At 38.7% G+C, this 12844-nt stretch overlaps 1 protein-coding gene across 4 annotated transcripts in view; it reads left to right on the forward strand.

Moving 5' to 3' along the window:
- EVA1A (eva-1 homolog A, regulator of programmed cell death) overlaps nt 1-12103 on the forward strand; it is a 35306-nt gene extending 23203 nt beyond the window's left edge. For 3 of the 4 annotated variants that reach the window (XM_034426822.2, XM_034426824.3, XM_034426823.2), the window contains exons 2-3: nt 5467-5621; nt 9977-12103. In XM_034426822.2, the coding sequence (XP_034282713.2) occupies nt 5519-5621; nt 9977-10335 (462 nt within the window). In that variant the 5' untranslated portion in view covers nt 5467-5518 and the 3' untranslated portion in view covers nt 10336-12103. The remainder of the gene's footprint in view (nt 1-5466; nt 5622-9976) is intronic. The other variant, XR_015731214.1, reaches the window with a different exon arrangement.
- The last annotated feature ends 741 nt before the right edge of the window (nt 12104-12844 follow it).

Raw genomic sequence — 12844 nt, forward strand, 5'->3', positions numbered from 1 at the left:
GGCAAAATCATGATTAGGAATGTATGCCTATGGTTGCAGTGATGGACAATTGCACTATAATAGAGTTGCTTAAAAGCAACATTGTGTGTTCTTAGATGTTGTTATGCTGCACATTATTATCTTTCTGTTATCCAACTAAAACATACCTTGAACCTTTTCAATAAGCCATTCCCACTGTTGGAAGAAACATCCTTCTAGGTTCTGCTCCAAGTGGGGAAACAGACACTGGAAACATGGAGACTGCTTGGAAAGATGGTTTAATGGTGGACAGGATCACATGGCTTGAGTTCCTGAACAGAAAAAGGGCAGATACAGAAAATCCTCGGGTTTTTATGCTCTCTCTGGTTCTGCATTTCTTGGGGCCCCGAAAGAGTATCCTGACTGGTTGTCAGACTCCCAGGGGGTGGGGGCCTTGCTGGCTGATGGTCACATGTGCTTCCCAGGTCACATGTGGTGAGTTTCTGCTGCTATTGTGTAGAGGGCTAATCCTATCTTTGGTAATTCCTACTATGGCTCTGCCTGAAGGAGGTAGATCTTTGTTATGTAGAATAGACTGGCCCAAACCTTAATGGCCCATTGACAAAGAGTGGGGGGCAGGAAGGTGGGAGCTGCTTTGTCTGTAAAATATGCTTCTCATATTTCTCATCCAGGGAAATATAATATTCTGCCTTTTTCATATTTCCTAAAATATTTCACTCTTCCAGGAAAGGGGTGGGTGCTAACTTCCTACAATCCCTACTTTTTTTTTCAAAACGTTTTGAAACAAGTTCTTGGCAAAAGATTAAAATTGATCAGGTCAGGGAGGCTTGATGAGTGCTTTTAATTGCTCTAATGCAAAGGGGAAAGACATTGATAGAGGCAACAGAAAAGGATTCCTTCAGTGGCTCTTGAAAGCTTTCAACCGTGAAAGTCTAGCAGCCAGGAGAAAAGTTCTTTCAGGAGAAAAAGAATTTTACAGTATCCAATTTCTATGCCAATTAATTTCAGATTTCAAATTCTATGCCAATTATTTTCAGATTTCAGATATCACTTTCTGTGAGCTTCCAGTCAGGTTTCAAGCAAGCACATGTCCCAAAAATTTTTCACAGCCATAGTTTTCCTTTAAATTACAGGCTGCCCATTTCCAAGGGTTGGTTACTGAACCTGCCCTAGCTCTTAGTTTAGTGCATCCAGGATTTGTGAGTTCAAATTGAGGTTAGCCAATGTACAATATCCATTCTTTTTTTTTTTTTTTTGGTGTTACACATAATGAGCCCTGGGATTTCTACTCATGAGACCACCAGTGCAATATATCTTCTTTTACTGGGCAACTGGGCAGCATCATTTGTGAGTCACAGTCAGGGCTTGGGTTTTGGATATCACTTTTCTGCTATCTCTTCAAGTGAGGGAATTGCCTGAGGGGGATTGCCCCCTCCCCATGGAATTAGCAGGGAGATATGACTCCTTGGGCTTTTAGTGCCACAGAGCAAAAATCAACCTAGGAGAAGCTTTGTGTGGAGGTAAATGAAGGAAATAGTTTCAATCTAATTCTGAATAGTGTGTCTCTCTGTGTGTGCATGTGTATGCAGCTACTTTTACAGTACAGGCAATACAAACATTTTGGGCATATTTCTCCTCTCCACCAGACAGAAATCTAGAGTGTACATAACTTGCTGTGACAATCACTCCCAAATACAATTCTTACAATAAACTGATTACAATATAAATGAGACAAGAAAGAAAACCTTACAATGAATTTCCACCCTCCCCCCATAGTCTTTCCAGCTGTCTTCTGGGAACTGAAAAGAGTCTTTTGGTCTTTACTTATACATCTCAGGGTCTTTTCTTTCATGTCTGCTGGGTAGCATGCTTGGTAGTAAGGCTGGTCAGTCAGGCTTGGGAAGATCTGCTCCACTCTGGTTGCTGTGCTGACTTTCAGTGGAGTCTGGATTCAAACCCAATTCCTGGTTCAAACAGATGGAAAGTCTCCTCTGGAGGCAGCATCTGGATCCATGTGCTCTGCTTCCACAGGTTGTAGAGTCCTTTGTGCAGGGCTGAAAGACATGAGAACAGGGTCCCCTCCCCCCTTTGTGGGTAATCTTCCCAGGAAAGGCATTGTAACAGGATTAGAGATGGGGGGGGGGGTAGATAGCTTGCAGGCAGAGTTTGAAAAGAAACAACACAACAATATTGCAGTTACTAAACAGATAATGCAGTTTCATCAAAATGGAGACACAACAGATAAGAAAAAAACTGGATTCACATGCTTCAGGAAAGAGATGAACAGGTAAACCTATTTAAACACATACAGTAAAGGCAAGACTGACTTTTTTCTTTTCTTGTAAATGAACTTAAAACGTTTCCTCTTAAACTTGAGTTGTTACTTTAAGATACAGAGAGGGAAGGAGAAAAAAACAGAAATGAAATGAAAAGTTCTCTTTACTCTATTCTTGTTGGCCAGACAAGTACAGGGCAAAGGCTCTTTCTTTTTTTCCCTCTCTCTCTCCCATTTTTCATTGTTTCAACCTTTTTCTTTTCTTTTCTAACAATTTAAAATTTGTTGTCTCTAGAGATCAGATACATTTTACAGTTACGATTACCTCGAGGGCGCACAAAGACTTAGACACACACACATAAAACAAGGAAGACAAAAAGAAAACAGAACTCTGAGATTTCACACACACTGATCATTCCCGCCATAAATCTCAGTTAAATTAGGGAAGGCACAAAACTTAAACATACCATGTGGTTACATAGAAGACAGAGAGACAAACGAACAAACAAAACAAACAAACAAAACAAACAAAAACCCCAACATTCCTATTTATATATTTCCCTTTTCTTTTAAGTACCTTTAATTAGCCAAATTTGTCTCCCGGTGTTATCTCTTAGCAAAGCCCATTTTTGACACAATTTTCCTAATTTCCTTTTATCCATGCCCCTCAATATGGGCACCCGCCTGGCGTCCCAGGCCGCGAGCACTTCATCTACTGGGGTCCCCGCCACCCGTGAACTATCGCTACCCATGACCCTTTCCTTTTCTCCGGAAGGATCACTTCGACTTAACCGGGTGGCACGCTCTCAGTTTTCAGAGGAAAAAGCTCTGGGAAGGACTTCGATTCCCTTGCGAAGTATGGGCCCCTTCCTCCAGGGAATCACCACAACTTTTCGGATCCAAAAAGGGGATCCGCGAGGACCTGCTGACCCCTGCAGCCAGGTGTGGGCACCTCCTCTTACACACACACACGCTCGCCCTGTGTCTGGGCTGGACAAAACCGGGTTTCCCTTTCACAATTTATTAACCCCCTTCACACGCTTGGCTTTCGTTCGGCTTCCATTCCTTTTAAACACAAAGTTCCACATTTGGCAACCCCCTCTTGCTTTCTCTATCCTACCGGTCATGGCTTGGTGGAGCTAGCAGTAGGCAGAGGTGCGGCTAGAGGTCACTCAAAGAGGTGAAATCAGACTGTTTTCTGGATGGAATCCCACACACACACACTTCCTCCTTCCCTAACAGAAGGTCCTGTGCTCTGGCAAAACCCCCATACTCTCCAGACTGTTAGTCTTTCTGCGGTTAGGAAATGCACAGAGGAAGCAAGATCCAGCTGTGGTTGGGAGAAGGGCCTTCACTCACACACATGCAGGCATACACAAATTTCCCATGCTTTTCCATACTTTAAAATTAAAATTTAGAGGTACTCACCTTCTTTCCAAGCAGCCTTTGAGCTCAACACTCAAAACCCCTTTAAAACCTAGTTCCAAATGGCCAAGGTCCAGGAAAACCTACCCACAGACTCAATGGGTCTGCTGCTAGCAAGGGAGGCTTACCTGGGCCTGGTCCATTGGTTAGGTTAGCTTGGAGTCCCACTGGCTCGCCAATTGTTGGAAGAAACATCCCTCTAGGTTCTGCTCCAAGTGGGGAAACAGACACTGGAAACATGGAGACTGCTTGGAAAGATGGTTTAATGGTGGACAGGATCACATGGCTTGAGTTCCTGAACAGAAAAAGGGCAGATACAGAAAATCCTCGGGTTTTTATGCTCTCTCTGGTTCTGCATTTCTTGGGGCCCCGAAAGAGTATCCTGACTGGTTGTCAGACTCCCAGGGGGTGGGGGCCTTGCTGGCTGATGGTCACATGTGCTTCCCAGGTCACATGTGGTGAGTTTCTGCTGCTATTGTGTAGAGGGCTAATCCTATCTTGGCAATTCCTACTATGGCTCTGCCTGAAGGAGGTAGATCTTTGTTATGTAGAATAGACTGGCCCAAGCCTTAATGGCTCATTGACAAAGAGTGGGGGGCAGGAAGGTGGGAGCTGCTTTGTCTGTAAAATATGCTTCTCATATTTCTCATCCAGGGAAATATAATATTCTGCCTTTTTCATATTTCCTAAAATATTTCACTCTTCCAGGAAAGGGGTGGGTGCTAACTTCCTACACCACTTCCCTAAAGCTTCAAAATTTGGGTAGAGGGAGACCTTTAGTAATGATAAAGCAGATGGGGTTTGGGATCTTTTGCTCTGCCTCCTTTGCTGTAACAGATTGTGGTTATAGTCGAATAGGCCACCATTCTTTGGAATATTCTCCCTGTAATACATCTGACTGTGGTGTGCTTCTGATATCCCTAATATACCTCTTCATCCAGACCTTCAGGGTTAACACGTGTTTGCTTACATTGGGTAAACAGAATTTTTACACAGCAAGCCTTTTCTCTTCCTTGAAGCCCAAACTAGTTGATATAAATGGAAGGCTTCGTTTTGAAGTACACCGTTGTTAGGGACACCCATCATTCAGATTGTTTATTGTTTTAAAACTATTGATGTTTTCACTACTGGCAAAGGAGTTAACAAACGGATCAAGGTTCAGTGAATTCTCAGTAATGATTCAGTAAGGTCGGAAAAGGTCTCTTTCAAGCTGAAAAAATGAACTGCCTATTAAGCTACAAAACTTCAGCAAATAAAATCCAATCATTAACTCGGGTCCATTGCAGCCGTTTTCTTTGTTATAAGGGGAGCATGAAAAAAACAGCCTCTCTAGGAAGTCATAAAGGGAGTTAAATACTCTCTCAATTTAATAAAGCTGGAGGGCAAGGCGTACTGTTTGCCATGGGTTTGTCACAAGCTATAGAATTACAGCCAGACCCATGCAGAAGGCTGCCTGTTGACTCTGATTTTTTTAGAGCTCTCCAACAGGCACATTTGACTTCAAAATGGGCAGGAAAGGGGGGGAAATGCCTCTGATTGTATATTTCTTTCAGTCCTCTGGAGGAGTCTGACTAGTGATGTGAAAGTAAAAGCGATCAGGGGAGAAATTGTTTTAAACACATTCTGAGAGGGCAGCTGAAATCAGACTGTCAAACCAGTGAACTTCATAGAAATGGTTGGAAGGCTTTGCTACGATTTTCAAAGGCAGGAGAAAAGTTCTATTGCTTGAATCATGGACCCCACAATCAGATGTGCTTCATCCCAAACCTACTTGTGTTCCAAAACAGAGGAGAAGAAACAGAAGCCTACTTTTTAACCCAGATCTTGCTACTCCAGTGAATGAAGTTCAGAGGAGAACATCAAAGAAGTATGAAGTCTGCAGGTACCAGCACAGAGATTTCCTTGTTCAGCAATATCCTATCAGCATATTCCTTTATCACAGGTATTCTTCTTACTCTTACTGTATATCTGTTGAATGTTTTCCTGAAGGGTATCTCTTTGCAATAGTCCTCTATTTTTCATCTCATGCCTCTTAGTTATATTTCTGGAGAGAACTAAAGGAAAGGAAAGATGCTTTGTACATAATTATTATTGTATGTAATTTCTAATGATCTACTTTTGGGTATGAAATGATAGGAATTGTGATCCAAGTGGAACACAAGAACCACATCAAAAAGAGGAAAGCAATGTGGCATAGATAGGCAATTTTGTTTTCAATTCCTGATCAAAATTAGCATATGGTAAGAAAATGTTAGAATAAAATTTGGTATTTTAAAGTATTTTCAATGATTTCCCCAAATACCTCTCCAGATACTATTTTTTATCCCATAATGGAGGTAGTTTTTGGATATCTGAAATTCAGGCCCTGGTGAAATTTAAATTAAACTTCCCAATAAATCCCTTGTTATCCTAATTATGCATCTATTGTATCATTAGTGTTCGAAATAGCACAATTTTATCTGAAGCTTTATTATGGTCCTATCAGACTGTTCAATTTGTTATTATCACTAGAGATTTAGCTCCTCACAACTTTAGTATTCATTACTTTTTTTCCCCACAGGGATACATAAGGAATATAAACTTTCTATTGTGTAATCTGAGGAGTTAATGGCTACATGTATTTTTTCTGCTGGTTAAATTAGTTTTACTTCAGTAGGTGTTCTTTTTTAAAATAAACAATTCCTAGAGTCACTGAGTTTATATTTTTGTATATTTGTTATATTGTAACAAAGCATACAAGAATCTTTACATTCTCTTCCCAGGGACTTTATTTTGAAAGCCTCCCAGTGTGGAAACGAAATATTTTTTTCTGTGCTCCTTCTGACCTTTGATTCTATCCTTAAAGAGAAAATAAAGTCATTTTTTGGTCCTTTAGAATAGTGGTTAATAATGGTGGTAATAGTAATAATAATACTATCTAAAATATTTGAGTGAAAAAGAGCAACTGTTATAATTCAGAATTAGCTAGTTCTTCAGCTGCAAGAGAAAATTTAATTTATGTTAAGATATTTCAATCATATTTTAGTAAAAGTTGTGGGTTTTGTGCCTTTGAGTTGACTTTTGTTTACTGCCTTGATATGTCTCTGAGGTTTTCTTGGCAATATTTTGGAAGTGGTTTGCCTTTACCTCCAACACAATGGTTCATTTTATAGAAGATGTGAGCCATGTATTCATGCTAATCCCTATATTTCAATCTTGCAATATTCTTTAACTGAAGATTGAAAAGCAATTAGTATATAGTGGGTCTGCACATATGCTTGTGCAAGTAATTGCCAGGATTGTATTATTGTGCAGCAGTACTTTAAAAAAGTAAAGATCTTTAAACTATGTCTAAAAATTATTTGTGACAATGAAGTAAGACAGGCATATGAGTGAAGATTTAAACCAAGTATTTTACTGATGAATGAGCAGCAACAGACCAGTTAGGTATCTCAATGGAAGTTATAGAAAGGGAAAAATAGGGTAGCTTAAGTTCTAGAATGACAAACCAGTCACATCCCCTTTTTGTGCATATGACAATAAGTCCCCCATTAACTAATGTGGTAATATGCTGCATATTTACCACACATATAATTTTCATTTTGAAATAGTTGGCTTGCTTGCCTTTATGTTCCTGGGCTGAATTCAAGTTGCTGGTCTTAATGTAAAAGGTTCTACACAATTTGGGGCCAGTATACATGAAATAAGATCTCCACATGTGCTGCCTTACATCTGCAGGCTGGAGAGGCTTGTTTCATATTGCCAATAGTTGACATACAGTGCAGGTTGACAGGAGATGGATCTTTTCCATGGTGTCCTCCAAATATAAAGTGCTTGACTCCAGGAGATACATTAAGCATCTAGGAACTGATATTTCATCTGTTGTGCCAATGAATGGGTGGCCAATGTAATCTAGGATTTGTGATTGTATTTTCTTTTCTTTTTTTTTTCTAGTGTACTTACCATTGACATTTTTAAATTTTGTACTGCTATTCATTTACACATTCTATGAAATCTATATCATATTCTGCTATTATATTTGTGAGAATAGATTTAATTCCTTGGTTTTGCTTTTGAATACAAAAGTTCTTGGACAGCTGCTTGGTAAAGGAGCTACAACAGTTGCTTGGGGAGCCAGTATAGGGCTTACAGGCATAGAGTTGCCAGATGTCAAAATAGACAAAGGCAGACCTGGAAAATTGGAATGGAGGTCACTGTTTAACTTTCTTGGCATCCATGACAAATATTATAGTGAAAACTGGAGAAGTGTACTTAGGCCAATATGTATATGAAATTATTTTTTGCAGCATCAGAAAAACTAGTTTTTTAATCATAATATTTGTTCAACAAATCTTTATTTTTAAGACCATATACTAGCTATAATATAGAATTGAGGATGTGCTTTTCAAATTTCACAATAGAAATGCATGACAAATCATGTGACTATAGCAATCATTGATTTGAAAGAGCTGGATTGAAGCCAATTGCTGGAATCAGAAAACAAATTAAATAGTATAAATCTAGGATGTTGAGTCTGTTGATGGATGATGGATGCAGAGAAGGGTTGTTTACAAGATCATAATACATTGAAAGTTTGAATGTGAAAATAGTCCATTTAAAAAAAAAGTTACTCAAAAAACTGGACAGTATTTGATGGAGGACTTGAAGACACAATAGAGGACATATCTTCCTTTTGCTGGACAACTGGTAATCTTATACAGACATTCTGAGGACATTAAGGTAATGGCAGCTGCTGTAGCTCTTTCACCAAGCAATTTTCTTATCAGGGCTAGGTGATCACTCCCCACAAAATTAAGGTTCTTTTGGAAACAAAAATGCTGTTGACAGACAGTTCTCCTAGAAGTGTTCAAAACATTCTGTTTTGAGTTCAGTGTTCCAAAGCTATTTTGAACTTACTGGAAATGTTTTGAGCTTGAAGTAGCCCCACAAAATTGGAATAGCTTGCCTTGAACTTGAAATGGTAGTTTCTAGTTTGAAACGGATGTTTTGAGATTTCTCCCCCATAAATACTAATAGTAAAAATTAGTTTATTTTTAAAAAGGCTAAAGAGAAGGAAAGGTAGTTCTCATTTTGTCCTGTTTATTATCATTTTAAAATTCATTTTCAAAGTCAACTCCGTGGACAAAGTTCCTAATTAGCATATTTTTCCTGTTATTAATTTGGCAGTTGAACTTTCTTTTTTTATTTTTAATACTTGCTGCTTTTCATCTCAATATTACTTTCCTTTTCATTTTAGCTACTGAAGAATAATACAACATTTGTATGGGTTGGAAACTCATACTGTGGATATTGGTGAATCAATAAAGCAGCCATCTTATTAACTGCATAAATTTATCTATATATTGCTAAATTGCATTTCAAAATGCATTCAGATTTTTAAAATACATTCTCCACTGAGAATTAAATAAGCCACCAGCCAATGAATGAGCACATATGTTTACTTTTTTTTATTTCAGAGCCTGAATCTTTATATAATAATAGCTATTACTCGGAGGCATCTAGGAATATAGAAGACATAACAAAAATATTTTGTTAGAGAATTAGGCCTAGGAAAAGGATTATCTGCCTTGATATTCCAAAGTATTTTCCCCCACCAAAAACATTTTATTTTGACTATTCCAGTTATAGTATTTTCATGTGCTAATTATATTATTTGATTTTCCTCCTCTTTTCACCAGTGATTCTCAATGTGGCAAAAGCTAATTGTGTTATCACAATAATTAATAATTTGTTCTTGTAGTTTTCTCCCATGCTTGCTGGGCTGCCTGCACACTCAATCCCAGATTTTGCCTTTGTCTTTTGCCTTTGAAATTCAGTGGCATAATGGTCAATATTTAATAAATATGATGGTTAGCAATTTTCAGTAAAGCCCAAATACTAATGGATCATTGCATTACTGGGAGGGTTTATGCATCAGTTTTGACTCTTCAACCCTCCTCAAAGACCCCAAGCCAAGCTAAACATTTGCGGCTTCTCCATTCTATCTCCCCATTGTATCCTTGGACAAACTGTATCCCCTGCTGAACTTAGAGAACCTTTTTCTTTAAAATGTGTCCCACAAAGATGAAAAAAGGGCTGCTAGCTCTGGCTTGTTTATTTTATTATTAAAGTTTCCAAATACCCACATTTGTGTGTCATCTGTATTCTCTTAATATTTTGTGTTTCAGCCTAAGTTCTGTTACATACTTTGATTTGTAAAAAGAGCAAACAGTTAACACAGTTATTATCAATAGCAAGGTTTCTCTTTGTGAAAATATTTCCTGCTCTTCTTAAAAAAAAATCTCTTCCATCTTTCAGAAAACCCTGAACGAGCTGCCCTCTGTTTTGTGTCTGGGATTTGCATTGGACTTCTCTTGACCTTGTTGGCTTTAGTTGTCCAAATCTCCTGTCAAACTGATTGCAAACAGTCATCAACCCAAAGGCCATCATGCAACAGTGATGGTAGCTGGAGTGACAGTGACTCAGATACCTCTTCAGACCTGTCTGTGCGACGGCAACGTCGATTTGAGCGGACTTTGAACATGAATGTCTTTACTTCGGCTGAGGAGCTTGAGAGAGCGCAACGGCTGGAGGAAAGGGAGCGCATCATCCGAGAGATATGGATGAATGGTCAGCCAGATATTCCAGGAACCAGGAGTCTCAATCGCTACTATTGATGGCGACAAATAGAACTGAACTCATGGGGTCTCTTAAGTCTGCTGGGAAGAGGACTGAAGTCCTACTCTAGAAAGGCAATATTTTTACTTTACCCTTTCAGTCTAAGGACAACCTTTTTCAATATTTTGTTCAGGTTGCAAAGTTGGGGGAGGGGGAGGGGGAGGGTTTGTTTTTCTCAATGCTTTTGGTTGCTACAAATTGGAAAAGCTGATGAGTGATACATAAAAATTCACACAAATATTCTCTCCTCTTCTCCTTCCAACTAACTATTCTAAAGATAGTATTTTTAGCTGCCTCTTCTTTAGATTTCACTTTCAAATTTGGTCCCCAAAATGACCTCAGGAAACAACATTACTAAACTCCCTACTCTACTTGATGTTACTGTTAAAAATGAATGGGAAACTGGCATGCTGCAAAGCAAAACAGGAATCTCCCACATTTGCCAGATAACTTATTTCCAATAAGGTCTGGGGTCCTCCTACCCCTCCTCCTACCCAGAGGGGTTCTTTGAAGATAAAATGGTGAGTGATTGCAGTTGGTGCTTTGTCTTCTTTGTGATTGGCCACATTCACCATGGCAGGACAGCCATTTCCTAAGAATGTCCATCTCTTCTAAATTTCAAATGTTTAGCCATTGGGACAAAAAGGTTGAGAACCATTGTTCCACCAGATCACTTTTTCCTGCTGCTGTTGTAACAGGAATAAGAGTTCTGCTCCTCCAGTGCAGCTGATGCCTTCTGATCAAATGAAGGAGTGGGGTATGTCCCTCTCAGCTGTGCTCTATAAATCTTCCTCACCCTGCAGATTTGCTGAAATTAAGCTATCCATCTCCTTAATTCTGACAATCACAGTCCTCCCCTGGTTAACCACCATCTTCACCAACTATTTTTCTTGAATTTTTATTGGAAATAAAGGGATATACTGTACAAGATGAAAGGCTCTATATTTGATGAAAGGCTCACTTTATATTTTAGAAAATGTGAGATTTATGGTTGGAATCTTTCTCCAGGCACATGTCTAAAATATGAATTTTAAACTGCTTAAGGTTTTAATAATAAAAAACCTGCTAGATAGTATGACTGCCCTGCCCCTTACCAACCAGAAAAGCAGATCTAAAATAAAATATACAGTTTCTGAGGTCTGTGGGAAGTTATGGACAAAGAACATAAAAAACCTGGAGCAATCACTGGCAGCACTTTTCCATAGTTCAGGAGAAAGAAAATTGGGGTAATGCTTGTAGGCATTCATACTTGCCCATAAGCTGTAATTAACAAAGCATCCAAGTGTGCCTTAATAGAAGACAATATCTGATAAAAGAGATATAGAAGCAGAAAGGTGAACAAGTATCTCATGACTTTGAAAAGTCATGGCATTGACCTAGTTTTTCTTTCTTTCCCACAGATGCTTCAAAACTGGGCATTTCCACATTATGAAATCAGCTTGCTAGTTGCACATTCACAATAATACATTGTGTTATTTAAGACTGTGTTTTAAATCTTGCTTCAGTGGCAGCATTTCCCCCCCTGACAACTCTGGGATGTAAAATTCTCCTCTCAACTCAAGTTCCCACATTCCCGCCACCCCCACCCCCCACCTTGCTATTATTTTCTATTGAGTCTTCTTCCAATCAGGAATTTTATATTATAGGAATTGTGTAAGTTTCAAATACATTGTTAACAACCTCAAAACGATTGTCAGGATTTTATGAGTTCCCATATGTGTGTATATATGCCATTTGAAAGTACTGATTAAAATTGTTTTCTTATAACTTGTGCTATAGTATTTTATATAATTAAGTCCCTCACAACAAAAATCAAAAAGAAAAAGAGGCTGTACTTTACAAGTTCAAAATGGAACCGAGAAAAGTTAAGATTCTGCTCTATGCAGTTAAAATCTGCCTGTCTGCCTGCCTGCCTGCCTGCCTGCCTGCCTCCTGCCTGCCTCTCTGTCCTTCTATCTATCATCTATTTATCATTCTCTCTCTCTCTCTCTCTCTCTCTCTCTCTCTCTCTCTCTCTCTCTCTCTCTCTCTCTCTCTCTCTCTCTCTCTCTCTGAATTTAATCTGTATAGAGTAGAATCTTAATCTTTCTTGGTTCCACGGTAGGTACTTTGTTTCACTGAAATGCAAGTTATCTTCTCCATATTTAAAGTTGCCACAACTATACAAACAACAAGATAGGATTATTAATTATTAATCTAATAATAGATTAACGCCTGAGCATTATTAGTTGCCCAAGCAGTTCAAAGAAAGTGTTCTGCTAAATTTCTGAAGAATTAGAGCAGGCTGTCCTGTGCTTTAAGTGTACACATGTCATATATAATTCAAACCATTGGAAATGTTCAACTTGTATTTTGCACATTCATCCAATATGTGATATTTTTGTTAAATTCCCTGATGTATCCCAATGATAGTGTTTGCTATTTTTTTTCCTGTCAATCCTAGCATTAATATTCCAATGAAAATTCCAGTGAACTAATGAGGCATGATTTCCCTTTCCTGAATCTACA

Source organism: Pantherophis guttatus, chromosome 1 (assembly GCF_059756535.1).
Source record: "Pantherophis guttatus breed Tessera chromosome 1, ASM5975653v1, whole genome shotgun sequence".
Classification (NCBI taxonomy): Eukaryota; Metazoa; Chordata; class Lepidosauria; order Squamata; family Colubridae; genus Pantherophis; species Pantherophis guttatus.